The 18,134-nt window shown below is 39.2% G+C and overlaps 1 protein-coding gene across 1 annotated transcript in view; it reads left to right on the plus strand.

The window, feature by feature from the left end:
- Positions 1-414: 414 nt before the first annotated feature.
- LOC141797894 (coagulation factor X-like) overlaps positions 415-18,134 on the plus strand; it is a 34,590-nt gene continuing 16,870 nt past the window's right edge. Inside the window, exons 1-4 of the mRNA XM_074679585.1 lie at positions 415-633; positions 778-892; positions 1,183-1,379; positions 1,452-1,577. Of these exons, the coding sequence (XP_074535686.1) occupies positions 415-633; positions 778-892; positions 1,183-1,379; positions 1,452-1,577 (657 nt within the window). The remainder of the gene's footprint in view (positions 634-777; positions 893-1,182; positions 1,380-1,451; positions 1,578-18,134) is intronic.

Below are 18,134 nucleotides of genomic sequence, written 5' to 3' on the forward strand. Positions count from 1 at the left end.
GAGGAAAGACAAAGACCCACAAATTTTACTCAAAGACTTGATAAAGTGATTTTTGCACAATATGGGACCTTTAAGTTCTGGTGCTACTTTAGGTACTAGTTCTACTTCAGTTACCTTTATTTGTTTTTGGGTTTTTTTGTTTCGTGGACAGTCCCCTTTAATTTACTAAACAGTAAAATAGGAAGCTTTAGCCTTTAGCCTTTAAGATCTGGTACAACTTTAGGTACTGGGACTTCTCTAAGTACTGGGACTACATTGAGTGCTGCAGACCGTACTGTTTGAAGAGATCCAGTGACTTCAGGACTTCACATGGTGCTGCTGTTTTATGTTGTTGTGGCGTGCAGTTTTGTTCCCATGTGGCGTGCAGTGCAGCGAGCTGGTTGGGACAGGCGCTCTTTGTTGGATCTCGTGGAAATGGATAACGTTTCCATGGAGACGGACACCATGTGGTTGGATAACAGTACAGAGAGCTGGGTCCTAAACCTAAACCTGACAGAGACAGAGGAGGAGCTGCTGACAGTGAACGCATCGTCAGCAGAGAGACAGAGGAACAAGACCGAGCTGACGGGGGCGGGGATTACACCTCGCATTGTGGGCGGGGACTTACAGAGGCCAGGAGGAAGTCCTTGGCAGGTGAGGGGACACCTGAAAACCTCCTATTTTATAAAACAACTGTTTGTAATCTTAAGCTGTGTGTGTGTGTGTGTGTGTGTGTGTGTGTGTGTGTGTGTGTGTGTGTGTGTGTGTGTGTGTGTGTGTGTGTGTGTGTGTGTGCAGGTTCTGCTCCGCAGGGCTGATGGTTATGGTTTCTGTGGCGGGACCCTGGTTTCTGACCGCTGGGTGGTCTCTGCTGCTCACTGCCTGGAACAGACTGCAGACCACATCACTCTGGGTGAAAACACTCAACATGACATATGCTGACCTACAACAGTCCACATCAGTCTGAGTCCACATCAGTCTGAGTCCACATCAGTCTGAGTCCACATCAGTCTACACCAGTCTTTATCTGTCTGAGTCTACATGTATACAGAGTTTAACAGTCTGAGTCTAAGACCTGGTCCAGAAAAGGAGCCTGATAACTGACGGCTCCACCCTGTGCACTGATTTTAGAGACTGTAGGTACCATGAGCAAACTGCATGCTGGGAGCATAATTTTCTACCTGTGTGTGTGTGTGTGTGTAGGTGACTTTGATAAGCGACGTCCTGATCCAGGTGAGCAGCTCATCAAGGTGCAGAGGGTCTTTGTTCACCCTCACTTCCACTCCTTCACCTTTGACAGTGACATCGCTCTGCTGTACCTCAGCCAGCCCGTGGTCAGAGGACCCACAGCCATCCCAGCCTGCCTGCCCGACCCACACCTGTCCAAATACCTGCTGCAGGTAACTTCATTAACAAACCTACTAGAGGACAGACGGGACATCAGAGCTGATTTGTGTGGGTGTGTTTTGCAGAAGGGAAACCGTGGTGTGGTGACGGGATGGGGACTCACACGGTACCTGGGCAGGTCCTCCAGGTTCCTCAGGAAGGTGACGCTCCCTGTGGTCAGCTACGAAGACTGTACAGCTACGACAGAACAGGTACACACACACACACATATAGATTTTAAATAAGTTGTATATTTCAAAGAATGTCCCATGGTCATCTTTTCTTTAAGGTAGCTCTGCTCTTTTTCTCTGAACAACCTCGACACATCATCTCAGATTGTTTTTTTTTGTTTGTTTGTTTTTTTTACCAATATTGATATTGGATATCAGTATCGGCCAAAATTTTCAAATCAGTGCATCCCCAAATCAAAGCCTTAAATTTTTTCAGGAGCAGCAGGAAGTGATGAGTCAACACTCTGTCTTTAAAGTATTAACACCAATCAGTAATCTGTGAGAAGTGTTTATTCATCACATCAGGGACTGGAGAAACACCCACTGCACTTATACAACCTATTTCATATAAACAGGATGAGAGTGAGTGCTATGAAGGTCAGCCCAATCTGAGGGGGGCGCTGCAGGAAAGCGGAGAAATACTAACACGTTCAGTGCATAGTCTGTCAAAAAAATGGATGTCATCGAAGTGAGGTCTCCACAAAAACTGCTCCCCCTGGTGACTGGCTGCAGTATAGGTTAAAAAATCCAGCTTTCCAGCCATTCCAGATGGGCTGTGGTCAAACTTTAAAAACTTAGTACTCCTCGCAGAAATGTTTCTCACATCCGATTGTTGTGGTGATTTATTATCACTAGGCTGTCTTGTATTCAAGTCCTCTTTTTTTCTGAAAAGTTTCGTTTTCATTAGTTATAAGAGGTTAAAAACAAGGCTTTACGTAGCGTTTAACGATGATTGACAGCAGCCATTCTTTTTTTTTGGGGGGGGGGGGGGGGGGGGGGTTGTAAAATATGTCAGGAGGTAGAGTCAAGAAGTGATTAGACTCTCGAATGAAAAAATATAAGTATTATTTTTGTCACCCAGCTCCACTCAGATTCTCCCAGAATCCCGCAGACTCTGGCTGCCTATGGCTGCGCCTGTGACGGGGTATTTTGGCTTCAAAACCGTACAATGGTAAATGGCGGAGCCACGCTGTCCACAATATACAGTCTATGGTTCAGTGACTGTGATGTCATCATTACAGAGAGGAGAGAAGTGAAGCACACTATAGGCAAGTTTAGGCAAGGCAAGGCAAGTTTATTTCTATAGCACATTTCAGCAATGCAATTCAAAGTGCTTTACAGGCAGAACAAATTATAGAAAACCATTAAAATTCAATTAAAATTGAGATCAATTAAAAAGATACAATAAAACAAACAACAAAAGACAAACAAACAAACAAAAGATTAAAATAGATTTTAAAACAGATTTGAAAACAGATTATAAGATAAAAACAGATTTAAAGATAAAATTTGCAGTGCAAAATTAAAGACAAGATATTAAAATGATACTAAAATGATTTGTTAAAATGCTCTAATAAAAGGCAGCTGTAAAAAGGTGGGTCTTCAACCTGGATTTAAATGAGCTCAGAGTTTCATCAGACCTGATATTTTCTGGCAGCTTGTTCCAGATATTTGGAGCATAGAAGCTGAATGCTGCCTCTCCATGTATAGTTCTGACTCTGGGGACTGAAAGCAGACCTGATCCAGAAGACCTAAGTGGTCTTGGTGGTTCATATGGGATCAAAAGATCATTGATGTATTTTGGCCGTAGTCCATTCAGAGCTTTGTAAACCAACAGGATTGTTTTAAACTCTATCCTCTGAAAAACAGGAAGCCAGTGTAAAGACCTCAGAACTGGACTGATGTGATCCACTTTCTTGGTCTTCGTGAGGACTTGAGCAGCAGCGTTCTGAACCAGCTGCAGCTGTCTGACTGATTTTTTAGGGAGACCAGTAAAGACGCTGTTACAGTAATCAAGCCCACTGAAGATAAAAGCACGGACCAGTTTTTCCAAGTCCTGCTGACTCATCAGTCCTTTAATCCTGGACACATTCTTGAAGTGATAGTAGGCTGACTTTGTAACTGTCTTAATGTGTTTGTTAAAATTCAGATCTGAGTCCATGACAACACCCAGGTTTCTGGCATGGTCACTATAGAGTAGTGTTTGAGTTTTTCCCAGTGAAGTGATTTAAAGAGGTTAAAAGACACATCTGGTTACAGGGCCGTGGTAACTAGGGGTGCAAAATGAAGCTCAAACTCCTATCATTTAGAATTACGTTGCTTAAATTGATTTATTTTAATAACCTAATTTATTCATGTATTTTTCACTACAACTAGGAAATTAATTAACTTGAATTTATCCAAATTTTCCCCAAAGGTGATGCCCGTCTCTCCTTCTCACTGCTCGTGCATGAATGTTGTGCAGAATAACGTGAACTATTATGAGCACAACTCAGCAAATTTTTACCCAATTTTCACACAGATACGTTTGTTACAAACAACATGGATGTACTAATAATACAGGACGCAGTCACACATTTTAATACATTCTTTCAAATTAAAATACTTTTCATTGTGCTTTTTTTTTGTCATGCAATGTCAAATATATATATATATATATATATATATATATATATATATATATATATATATATATATATACATATACACATACATATACATATATCTATCTATCTATCTATCTATCTATATATATATATGTATATATATATATATATATATATATATATATATACACACACACACACACACATATATATATATATATATATATATATATATATATATATATATATATATATATATATATATAAGATTCACAATGCCAACTTCACCTATATTTTCTAATTTAATAATAATATTAATAATAATTATATAATAATAATAATAATAATAATAATAATAATAATAATAATAATAATAATAATGATAATAATAATAATAACAATAATAATAATAATAATAATAATAATATAAAAATAATAGGTATTTCTTTTAATTACTACTTAATCGTAGTAAAATTAATAATTACGATGGCAACATCAGCCCCAAAAATAATGAAATCAAATTAAACTTTAGTATGGATGCTTATACGAACAAAGATTTAAAGAAATAGATAATAAGTAGAACAACAGTAATACCAATAATTTGTTATAAAAGGGAGAAAAATGATAAATGGTCAAAAAAAAAAAATATTGTGAAGTCTTACTTCTGAACCTGGGATCTGCTCTCAATATCGCGCCGGTTATAGAAACCGTAGGCGGCATAATTAATCACTTTCGATCAATCCGTTTGTGTCTGCTCCTGTAATGAAGTGACGAGACCCATCCAATATGGCGGCGACGCCCGATGCGCTCCAGTACATAATGAGGCGCCTGCGTATATCATGTCTATGGTGCCAACTCATCTTTGTGGCTTCTTCGGAGAGAAGTCTTTCCACCTTGTGGCGCATGTCCCAACAGAGACAGACACACCCGTCGTCATTGTGAGTTATTTTCTGTGCTGCTGTCGAGCAGTTCACATTTGTGTGGTTAATTAAATGAATCATGCATATTAAGTCCGTGTTTTGTCATAGCCTCAGCCTCAAACCAATTTTTTCATCAAATAAAGCAAAGTAATATCTATATTTTGGGTATGAACAGTTATTATTGTTTGTTTACAGTCAAACCTGGTTAACTGAGGTTGGATAAAGACGATACATTTAACTACACACCCACAGACGTCGCTGGTGTTTCAGTGTAAAGTGTGACCGTGTTAAGTGGTGACTCTCGGCCGTTACTCACTGCTTCCGTCGGCTAAAAGTCACCAGTTAGCATGGTTGCTATTGACTCTGAAACACCGGTTGCGCTGTAACGGTCGAAACTTGACAGGTTGTCTCTGTTGTGTGGTATTGTTTCTGACAACAGACGAGAGAACAACTGTACATTTTTATGCTGCTAACGGGTTGAATTTAGTGTTTAAAAGATGCTAACTCGTCTGAATGTATGGAGCTAAATGCTGCTTCTGCTGCCAAGCTACTCAATTTTAATCTCTCAGTGCAGCTTTGGACACAGTTGACCACGCTATTTTAATTAAACGACTTAGAAACTGGGTGGGTATCAAGGACACTGCACTTAGCTGGTTACAGTCTTATCTTTTAGAGTGAACCTTTGAGGTCACCATAGGTAATCACAGCTCCTCTACTTCCACCATTGCCTGTGGTGTACCGTAAGGTTCAGTTTTAGGTCCAATTTTATTTTCTATTTATATGCTGCCCCTTGGCCATCTAATTCAGCGCCACCAAGTCTCCTTTCACTGCTATGCAGACGACACACAGATATACCTTCCTCTGAGACCTGAGGACACACAGGGCCTAGCTGCTGTCATGGACTGCCTTAAGGACATCAATTGTTGGATGGCAGAAAACTTCCTTCAGCTAAATAACTCAAAATCTGAAATAATTCTCCGTAACTTACCAAATTCCCCCCTGATACAGTCCTCTCTCGGTCCACTCTCATTAAACATTAAACCTTCAGCCAGAAATCTAGGAGTCATCTTTGGCTCTGAACTCACCTTCTCCACCCACATCAATAAAATCACCCAGTATGTTTCTTCCATCTGCGCTCCATTTCAAAAATCAAACAAATACTCACCCCTCCAGATCTTGAAAAAGTAATTCATGCCTTCATTTTTTCCAAACTGGACTTCTCTGACTCCCTCCTACCAGGCTTAAACAAAAAATCTCTCTCTAGCCTCCAACTACAGAATGCAGCAGCTAGGCTTTTAACTAGTTTTAATAGACGGCATCACATCACACCAGTTTTAGCCTCCCTCCACTGGCTTCCTGTCGGTTTTAGAATTGCTTTTAAGATTTTATTGATCACATTTAAAGCTGTCACGGGACTTGCTCCTACTTACATTTCTGAGCTTTTGATTAAATATGAGCCAGCTCGCAGCCTCAGATCCTCTGGCGAAGGTCTCCAGGTCGTTCCAAAGTCGAGGCTCAAAACTAAAGGTAACAGAGCTTTCTCTGTCAGAGCTCCTCGACTTTGGAACGACCTGCCAGAGGAGATAAGGCATGCAGAGTCTGTTGCTTCTTTTAAATCACTTTTAAAAACTCACTTTTATAGGCTGGCTTTTATGTGATGCCGTCTTTCGTCTTCCATTTTTTGCTCTCCTATTTTTTTTATTTTTGATTTATCTATTTATTTAGTAAGTTTTTCTCTATCTTATTGTTATTACCTTTTTAAGTCCACACTCCTTATTTATATGAACTTATTTATTTATTCTATTTTATTACTGTAATTACCTTATTCTAATCCTGATTTTACCGAACTTTGATTCACGCTTGTTTCACTTTTAATCTTTTCACTTAGACCCTTTAAGCCGTCAATTGTTTTATCTTTTCATTATTCATTATTCTTTCGTTATTATGTTCATATTTATTTTACAATTTTATATATTTATATTTGATGTTCTGATTTTGTTTGTAACTGTCTTTTATTGCCCTTTCCATTGCCTTTTCCTCCTTTCTCTCACAGAGTTTATGTTTTCAGCTTTTATCCCAGTCATCATGGTCTCATTTTATGTTGTATGGTTCTTGTATTGTCTGGGTCCCTGACTATGCTTCCTGTTGCCCTCATGCATGGTGTCTTTCTGCATAAGTGTCTCTTAAACTGTGTGTTTTGTTTTTGTGTTTCTTTGCTTTGTTGTTGTTTGTGTTCCTGTTAAAGCACTTTGTAAACTTTTGTTTTTAAAAGGTGCTATATGAATAAAGTTATTATTATTATTATTATAAAAGTTATTACTTGCGCAGCTTCATGATGATGTAGACTGATAATCCCTTTTTTTCTCAGCACCCCCTGCTAAATAATTTGTTCCAGCAGCTATGCCTTGTTACCTTCACTACAAACTCGTGTGTCTGTGTGCATGTTCTTAACTCTGGATCTAACATAGTCTCCCAAAACAAACCGAACCATGAAAGAGATATAACTTCATTGCCCAATACCAGAAATAAAGAGAATATGCAGCTGAGTGCTGCCACCATGTGGCATGTTTGGAGAACTGAAGCAACGTGAGATTCCTACAAACCAGTTATTCATAGTTTGATTCTATTAAATGAGTTTTTATTCATTCAGAAACACTCTTTAATGAGTGAATGAGGTCAAAGGAGGACAGACACAGCAAAAATAGGTTCTCACTTTTATTTCTGTTTCTTGTTGCACCTCAGATTGAAGTTTGCATCAGATTCAAACAGGAAGAGAAGGACAGATCAGGATCCCCGTCTGGATTGGTCTCAGCCTCAGGGGTGAAACAGGAGGGGGGTGAACTGCAGGTACACGTTTTCATTACTTTTGACCTTGTAGTCCAGATCTGTAGAGGAGAATAGATCCATGCTTTACTTTCCTCCATCATCATGAGATGAGACAGTCTACCAAGATGGGTCTGAATTTGATCTTATCTGGATGTTGGTTCTGTGTAAATTAAATAAACACTGAGTCCGGTCTAGACCGGCTCTTTTTGTGAAGCCTCTTCAGATAACGTTTGATATAAATCAGCAGGAGTTCAACAAAGATGGATTTCTATGATAAAATGTGATTTTACTCACTGATGGGTACCACGATATCCTTTTGATTGTTCAGAAGTGTAATCCAGCACTTTCTGGATTCATTCTTGATCCCCATCACTTCCACCACGTAATGGCCCACGTCGTGGGCATTCCTGGTCTGAAACCTGCAGAGACAAAACAGAGTGAGAGAAGCTGTAGAAAGCTTGTTCAGTGTTTGATGTTTCCTGCTGAGAGCTGAAACTCTGTTTCTCAAAGACAGACTTCATTTGATCTCAGGAGAAATGTCATCCAAACAGCCGGACTCTGACACAACCAGGTCTCTACACGTCCCTGCTGTACGGATTTCAGAGAAACTCAAATATTTTCCTGTTTGTGGAAAGAGAAGACGTTATTATGACCATCATGGATGACATATCTTACTTAAACTTGGTGTTTCTTTGCCCATATTCAGTCAGAGCTTGGAAGAGGGTCTTGCCCCTTGTTGTTGGCACAGCGAACGTGGGAGGATCACCACTACTGTCACTTTTGATGCAGGTCAGAGTGAAAAGGATTGTAGCTTTCTCTGTGGAAATCAGAGGATTAACATATCGTCATAAAGTCATTTCTCTTGCCCCTTGTTGTTGGCACAGTGAACGTTTCATGGCTGCAACACCCGTCACCTTCGATGATCATGGTGACAGTGAACGGAGCGGTGTCTGTGGAAATCAGAGGATAAACGAATCAATATAAAGTCATTTCTTTCTGTAATAAAGTTACAAAGAACTGATGACGACTTGTCAAACAGCTGCTGCAGTAATATTTGACTCACCAGCCATTGCTGTCTTGGTCTCGTCTTCTTGTCGTCTTGGTGCAGCGCAGAGAGAGCTCAGAGCTGAAGGGAATCGGTGCTCACATCCATCCCCTTTTATAATGAACCAGACAACAGGAGAGTTGTGAAACCAGCAGAACCACCGAGCTTTTCCAGCTAAATGTGACACAAACCTCAGTGTTCTTGGGAACTCCACCTTTCATTTGGATTAAAAAGGTCACCTGTGAATGGCGCATAAATTCCACCAAATTAGTTTGAACTGATGTCCTCAAATTACTGCACATCAGCAATCATCTTTTTTTTCACCTTGATAAAAGTTAGCACGCCTTACAGCAGATTCATGAGTTAATGAAGACTCATGCTGGTACAGACATGAGGCCCTCAAAGGTCAAAGGTCAATAGGCTGTTCTGGATTTCTGAAAACTTAAAACGATTGGAAAGTAGACAACCTCTCACAACCCAGGTCTACAGAATCCAGAGGTGGAAAAAGTACTAAAATTTTTTACTCAAGTACAAGGAGCATTACTTAAATTTTACTCACTTATAAGTAAAAGTACAGATGTTAAAATAATACTTGAGATTAAAGCTGCAAGCAGCGTAGGACGGGTCCTCACACTCTCACCCAAACCCTTCTGCTGGTCTGTCATACCTGTTTCCCCTCAACTGTCAGGGTTTCATCCCTTTCTGGCCCTCTTAGTGCTATAACAGTTGACACCATGTATTATTCTCTCTGCTGAGTCACATGACCAGCTGCACTGAACTCCTAATCAGTGTGTGACATCATCAACTGCAGCACAGTGAAGGGTGAAATTTATTCACAAAATTTTTTGGAAAAAACTCCTCACAGAGGCCACAATTTTACCCAAATCCGTGTAAAAAGATGATATTTTTGTTGTAAATTTTTTGTCAGGAATTATTGCATAATATGGAACCTTTAAAGTTTGAGAACTCTGACCCAAAAATTCAGTGAGTTAGAGGTGCTAAAGCAAAAAGTGTTACAACCACACCTGGTCTCCCCTACCTATAAAAGTACCTGATTCATTACACATCATGTTCAATCATTACTTGACATCACTGCCATTAGCACCAAAGAAAAGCACATTTTAAAAAAGTCATTCAACCAGAGGAACAATTCAAGCTCATTTTTAATTGTTTAGCATTGTTTAACTGAGCGGTGAATCTGGTTAAATTTTACAGATATGTTACTGTAACAAGTCACAAGTGTAAACAACTTTTGGCTGGTCACCTTTGACAATCAGGGTGAAAGGGATTGGAGCAGTGTCTGTGAAAATCAGAGGATAAACGAATCAATATAAAGTCATTTCTTTCTGTAATAAAGTTACAAATAACTGATGATGACGTGTCAAACAGCTGCTGCAGTAATATTTGACTCACCAGCCATTGCTGTCTTGGTCTCCTCTTCTCGTGGTCTTGGTGCAGCGCAGAGAGAGCTCAGAGCTGGAGTGAATCGCTGCTCACATCCATCCCCTTTTATAATGAACAAGACAACAAGAGGGTTGTGAAACCAGCAGAACCACCGAGCTCTTCCAGCTAAATGTGGCACAAACCTCAGTGTTCTTGGGAACTCCACCTTTCATTTGGATTAAAAAGGTCACCTGTGAATGGTGCAATAAATTCCACCAAACTAGTCTGAACTGATGTATTCAAATGACTACATGTCGGCAATCACCTTTTTTTTTCACCTTGATAAAAGTTAGCATGCCTTACAGCAGATTCATGAGTTAATGAAGACTCATGCTGGTACAGATATGAGGCCCTCAAAGGTCAAAGGTCAATAGACTGTTCTGGATTTCTGAAAACTTAAAACGTTTGGAAAATGAACTGAACAACCTCATACAACTCACTTATAAGTAAAAGTACAGATGTTAAAATAATACTTGAGATTAAAGCTGCAAGCAGCGTAGGACGGGTCCTCACACTCTCACCCAAACCCTCCTGCTGGTCTGTCATACCTGTTTCCCCTCCACTGTCAGGGTTTCATCCCTTTCTGGCCCTCTTAGTGCTATAACAGTTGACACCATGTATTATTCTCTCTGCTGAGTCACATGACCAGCTGCACGGAACTCCTGATCAGTGTGTGACACCATCAACTGCAGCAGAGTGAAGGTTGAAATTTATTCACAAAATTTTTTGAAAATACAACTCCTCACAGAGGCCACAATTTTACCCAAATCTGTGTAAAAAGATGATACTTTTGTTGGAAATTTTGTCAGGGATCCATCCATGACATTTTTAAAGCTGTACGACCTTTACTTTTTTTTGCCTAGAGGCCCAAATGCAGCAGCCTGCATGGGCTGGATTGAGTAATACCATGCATAGAAGGGTTAGGGTTAGGGTCAGTGAATTTTAATGGAGGGCGCTGGGAGGGTTCACCAACTTTGAGGGCTCATCATTTGAAAACTGGGTCCAAAACGTCGAAGTCTCACACATCTTTTTTAAAGCAGGGTCTAGTCTGTCATTTAAGCGAATTTCAAGCCGATACCACTCATGGTATAGGAGGAGTTAATTTTTGCAGAAAGGGTAAAAATGTGGGGAAATTTTATTTTGAAAGGCAATTTGCCAGCTTCCTGTTGGAGATAGGTCAGAGGTGTCTGCATATTATTTTTGGGTCTTTTTGAGACAAACACTTTGACGTTGGTTTGATGTCTGTACGACATTCCTACTGGCCACTAGGGCCATTTTAGTGTGCCTCTGTGGTGCTAGAGAGCTTATTATGGGATGTTGGGGGTTAAGTTTGGTATTTTATCAAATTTTTCTGCCATCCTGGGATGTGTGCCAATTTTGCGGAGTCAGATTAGCATTCATTGATGGTGTGGAATGATAAAAAGAAACGCAGCAGGAAGGCCGAGGGCGCCATCTAGCTCTAGCCAGAAGGTGGCCTCTTCCTTTGGGCGAGGAGAAAAAAAAAATCCCAAAGTTTTTTAATTTAACATATTCATTTTTCAACCTAACCTTGCAATGTTGCGTTCATGTCCAGCGTGGAAAATCACCTACTCTTCCACTCCCTCACAGCCATAGGGATGTGTTAAGTACCTAAACATGGTACCTTTTGATTTTATGTGAATTGGTACCCGGTACTACTGACAGAATTCAGTCGGTAGGGGAGACCGGTCTTTGTTTATAAGCTGGATTGTAAAAACGCTACCACTTTTCTCCAGCAGAGGATGAAATGTTTTTCTCTGACTCATGTGATGTGCATTTTAAGGGAAAGTATGGCTCCTGATAAAGTCTGTAGACATCATCATCATCATCATTTCCCTTTTTCCCATGGTCTGGTGTTAAAGAAGCAAACTGAAAATCACAAAAATCAGAAATATTGAAGAATCCCATTTTAGATCAGCACACCAAAAGATCGTAAAAGAATCAAATCAAAGGAGTAGCATATCTTCCCGGCCCTAGTGTTTGAGCATTCATACTGTTAAGGATGAACTCCTGAGTCAAACAGGAAGTGAGTTATGGTCAGTTTCAGACATTGTTCTGGATTGTTCTATTTCAATAAACCTCTTTTTGAGGGGCCTGGCCTTTGTTTTTGAGTTGGTGCCATTTGTAGTAAACAAATGTGGGAACATTAAAGTTTGAGACTCAAAAATTCAGTGAGTTAGAGGTGCTAAAGCAAAAAGTGTTACAACCACACCCTGTCTCCCCCACCCAAAAAAGTACCTGATTCATTGCACATCATGTTCAAACATTACTTGACATCACTGCCATTAGTACTGAAGGAAAGCACGTTTTTAAAAAGTCATTCAACCAGAGAAAGAATTCAAGCTCTTTTTTAATTGTTGACTGTTTGACTGAGCGGTGAATCTGGTTAAATTTCACTGATATGTTACTGTAACAAGTCACAAGTGTAAACAACTTTTGGATTGTTGCAAAAAATCTATTTCTGTTCACATTATAAACTCTGTAATCTGTACACCTGTTTAAAAAAAAGTATTAATCATCTATGCACCACCACATTCACACGTTTCCAACAAAACGTTGCCAGTTTTGCAGAAAAATCTGTGACCACTCTTGACACGTGACCCCATCGCTGTTTGTACAACGCTCCAATGGCGTGGGTTTTAGGATTTAACAGCACGGAAAATCACCTTCTACGACTGACTCATGGATTGATACAGAGAGTCAGACATCGATATCCATATGTAACTCGCTCTGACACGCAGGCTTATTAACAGCCTATTCAACGTCTCAGATAACGATGACCAGCACTCAGGCTAACCAATACATCACACCTGAAGGCTGTCTCCTTTTCTCCCTCTGTACCTGACAAATTCCTCCAGGTGTGGCCACAGCCAAATGTCCAGTAAGATTGCTTCTCAGTCAAACCCCTCCTTGTATTCTCAACCGTCAGCGTCTGAAATAACTGTCAGTGGCCTAAATGACTGTCAGGGACACTGAGCTTTGCGAGCAAGTTGTGACTCAAACCCGTTATCACACCTACCACCTCACCCAGGACTAAGTTGAATATTTCTGACTTTCCAACGAAACTGTTTTCATGGGAACCCCACCTTTCATTCTGATAAACAACTTAATCGTGCCAGATATCTTACACAACTCCTAAAAAAACCAACGTGGGCCAGGCTTCTTTGATCAAAGTCAGCGATTGACGGTTTGGAATTATTTCAATTCCTGAGTTTGTGGTAATCACGAACACACCCTGCTTTGAGGAGAAACCCAGGGCACGTTGGCAATCGTTGTTTTTCACCTTGATAAATGTTAGCATGGCGTGCCTTACAGTAGATTTATGAGTAAACAAAGCCATATGCTGGTATAAATATGACATCCATGGTACATTTTGTTTGGGGAGAATATGTTAGATTCAGAGTTTGTTCATCTGTCCTTCATTTCTATATAGAAGAGTAATGCTGCCTCACCAGAAAAAAAGAAGAAAAGCTCATTAGTTTCACATTATAATGTGATACTGTATCATCACATTATGATGTGGTTACTTGCATTTTTAAAATTACATTGTAGTTTTGATTAAATTCTACCTCATGCTTGGGGTAACTTCAGCAGCAGTGGCACGCTGAGAGAGGCCTTGCTTATGCAGCTCAACGATCTGACCACGTTGAAGAAGAGACAGCTTCTTAGCTTTAGCATCAGGAGGGCATGGCTGTGTGAATGACTGACAGGAAATGAACATTTGGAGCAGATTTTGGCTTTAATCGCCTGTGGTCTTTAACTTTTGATCATGAATAATATCTTTTTAAATAATTGTCTGCTAATGATTGGGAATTCAATGCCATGGTGCCAAAGTACAGTGAGCAGATATCAATTGGGATGGTAGTTTGTATAATTATTCTGTGTTATTATTATTAACTTTATTCCCCAATACCAGAAATAAAGAGAATATGCAGCTCAGTGCTGCCACCATGTGGCAAGTTTGGAGAACTGAAGCAACCTGAGAATACTACAAACCAGTTTTCATAGTTTGATTCTATTAAATGAGTTTTTATTCATTCAGAAACACTCTTTAATGAGTGAATGAGGTCAAAGGAGGACAGACACAGCAAAAATAGGTTCTTATCTTTTATTTCTGTTTCTTGTTGCACCTCAAATTGAAGTTGCATCAGATTCAAACAGGATGAGAAGGACAGATCAGGATCCCCATCCGGATTAGACTCATGCTGGTACAGACATGAGGCCCTCAAAGGTCAATAGACTTTTCTGGATTTCTGAAAACTGGAGAAAGTGGGTAAAAACAGCAGCACTCTGTGAGAAAGTGTAAAAACCAACCAGCTTTATGACGATGAAGTAAAAGAGTGAAAACAGAGCTAACACTCACACCCACATCGTCCTTGGGGCTGGAATTGGTTAAAATACTCTGCAGCAGACGGATTAGATTCAATCCCAGTTCTGTGGATGGATTCACAACAAAGCAATCCCACCGGGGATTCACTAAGGGTAATACACCAAGGATCAAAAAGAAGACAACCTCATATAACCCAGGTCTACAGAATTTAAACTATCTCTTTAAAACCAGCTTTAGATGATTAAAGTTAGTCCTGAAAGTTTTAAAGTCTGATATCTCTGCGGGGGAGCGATACAACTTGGATGTATGTCTTAATTCCTGCTTGGAGCTGAAACTTTTCTTGCACAAAAGGAGATAATCTTTTGTTCTTTGCATCCAAACAACCTGGATGCTCTACAAACTAAAACAACTGTCAGCCACTAAAATGACTGTCAGCGTCTGAAACAACCGTCGGCGTCTGAAAGAACTGTCAGTGACCTAAACGGCTGTCAGGGACACTGAGCTTCACGAGCAAGCTGTTACTTAAACCCATTATCAAACCCACCATCTCACCCTAGACCAGTGTTTCTCAATTCCGGTCCTGGGGCCCCCCTGCCCTGCATGTTTTAGATGTTACCCTACTCCAACACACCTGATTCAAATGATCAGCTTGTTATCAAGCTCTGCTCGAGCCTGATAACAAGCCATTCATTTGAATCAGGTGTGCTGGAGTGGGGTAACATCTAAAACATGCAGGGCAGGGGGGCCCCAGGACCGGAATTGAGAAACACCGCCCTAGACTAAAGTGCATATTTCTACCTTTCCAACAAAATTCTTTTGATGGGAACTCCACCTTTCATTCTGATAAACAACCAAATCGTGCCAGGTATCTTACACAATACCTGAACCAACCACCGTGGGCCAGGCTTCTTTGATCAAAGTCAGCGATTGACGGTTTGGAATTATTTCAATTCCTGAGTTTGAGTTAATCACGAACACACCCTGCTTTGAGGCGAAACCCAGGGCACGTTGGCGATCGTTGTTTTTCACCTTGATAACAAGAGCATGGCGTGCCTTACAGCAGATTAATGAGTAAATGAAGCCATATGCTGGTATAAATATGACATCCATGGTTTATTTTGTTTGGGGAGAATATGTTAGATCCAGAGTTAGTTCATCTGTCCTTCATTTCTATACAGAAGAGTAATGCTGCCACACCAGAAAAAAAGAAAAGCTTATTAGTTTCACATTATAATGTGATACTGTATCATCACATTATGATGTGGTTACTTGCATTTTTAAAATTACATTGTAGTTTTGATTAAAATCTACTTCATGCTTGGAGTAATACATGAGCAGGTTCTGGGTGACAAAAACTCATCACGTTATAACTGTTTTGACATTTGTATGAAGTACAGTGGGGAAAATAAGTATTAAACGCATCAACTTTTTTCTCATCACATTTATTCCCAAAGCTGCAACTCAAACAAAATTTCTCCCAGACATTGGTATTAACTCAAATAATCCACACATGAAAAGAAATCACAACGTTCAGGTCCATAAATAATGATTATGTCTATCTATCTATCTATCTGTCTATCTATCTATCTGTCTATCTATCTATCTATCTATCTATCTATCTATCTATCTATCTATCTATCTATCTATCTATCTATCTATCTATCTATCTATCTATCTATCTATCTATCATTTTCATGCCTTTATATGGCAAGTTTTCATGTTTAGATTAATTTAAATTTTTAAGATGTCTGAGTTCACACTCAGTGGCCGTACAAACTCCGACAGACACTAAAAAACAAAGTCCCTTCTACTCACAAGCTTCATGAAAAAGCTGATTTCCTTTTTAAGCACAACTTGCTGTTTACAGCACTAAAAAGTACCAAAAGCTGGTTGATAACCATGATACTGCTTTGCTGGACTGGACCAGGACTCCAGAAAGAATCTGTGAGAGACACCAGACCTAGAAACACAGGTGAGCTGAAGGCGTCCACAAGATGCCGTGGGAAGGTGGGAGCCTGATCAGTGTGTGGAATATTGATAATTAAGCAATCAAAGAGGGCCTCATATTTCATTCGGAGGTGATTAAAATCAAGGTGATAAAAGACCAACGTGCCCTGGGTTTCGCCTCAAAGCAGGGTGTGTTCGTGATTACCACAAACGTGGGAGATAATTAAAATAATTCCAAACTGTCAACCACTGACTTTGATAAAAGGGGTTGGTGTAGAAATTGTGTAAGAAATCTGGCATGGTTATCAGAATGAAAGGTGAAGTTCCCATGAAAACAGTTTCGTTAGAAAGTTTGATATTAATCCTGATTGAGATGGCGGGTGTGATAATTGGTCTGAGTCACAGATGCTGGCAAAGCTCAGTGTCGCTGAGTGGTAATAGTGTTATTATTTTTCCCTTTTATTTTATTTATTTATTTATTTATTTATTTATTTTTGTTTTTTTTATTTTCTCCATTTCAGGTGCAAGGTTAAGAGCAAATTTCATCCCTGTATTTGTCAAGTAAGTTGTTTTTTGAAACTACTGGATGAATTGATTTCTTTAGCGTCCTTGTCCAGGGTGGTCCATAGAGAGACGCCTTTAACTGTTACACTCTGTTCCCTGAATGTCGTCCTAAATTGAGGCTTTTCAAAAATTGTGAATCCTTTTATTGATTTTAAATTTTTAATTATTTTTTAAATATATATATTTTTTTTATCTTTTTTTATTTTATTTTCTTCATTTATTTTAAAAAAAATATTTTTCCTTTTTCTTTTTTATTACTTCTCCTTTTAACAGGTCTAAACTGAAAGTTGCATGGTAATAATAATATTTCTCATCAAGCTTTGTACAAAACCTGCTGCATTTTAAACTCTATGAACTCATTAAGCTGCAGTAGCTGTAGCTTAATAAATAATGAGTTTGTGTAAGCTCTGTACAGACTCTGGTTAATGACTTATTATCTCAAATTATTTTGCTATTTTTGTTTTATTCCATTTAAATCTGGTTTCCAATTTAAGTTTATGTCTATAGTTACAGGTACAAACTTATTTTATTTACTCTATTGATTTTAATTTCTTCTACGTTGACTACAGCGTTTAAAAATTTAGATTTGTTCCCAAATATAATGAAGTTGGTTTTATCAATAATGCGGGATAATTCATTTAAATCAAACTAGTATCTAATTTTTTTGTTCCCCTTCGATTAACTTAAGCAAACCTTCATGTCAATAGGGAACATTTTCTTTCAGCCATTTTGGATGGAAACTGTTGGCATGTAGAATTGTATTTCTGTCTGTCAGTTTCCTAAAAACGGATGTATGTAATGTCCCTTGAGTGTCTTTGTGGATAGTGAGGTCCAGAAAATGAATACTGTCTTTACTGTACTCAAGTGACAACTTGATGTTTGGGTTGGTATTGTTTAAGAAGGTATGGAATTCCAGCAAATCTGCACCTGACCAAAACAAACAAAGGCGTTTTAATAGTATAAAGAGAGTGCCTTGGAGTCTCTTCATTTTGTTTCAAGAACTGATTCCTGTTTTTTTTTATCACTGCTAACCCGCTGATGTGCCACCCCTCTGTTTGC

Source organism: Halichoeres trimaculatus, unplaced genomic scaffold, assembly GCF_033239565.1.
Source record: "Halichoeres trimaculatus isolate MK-OKI-2021-1 unplaced genomic scaffold, fHalTri1.1 fHalTri1_scaffold_9, whole genome shotgun sequence".
NCBI classification, from domain to species: Eukaryota; Metazoa; Chordata; class Actinopteri; order Labriformes; family Labridae; genus Halichoeres; species Halichoeres trimaculatus.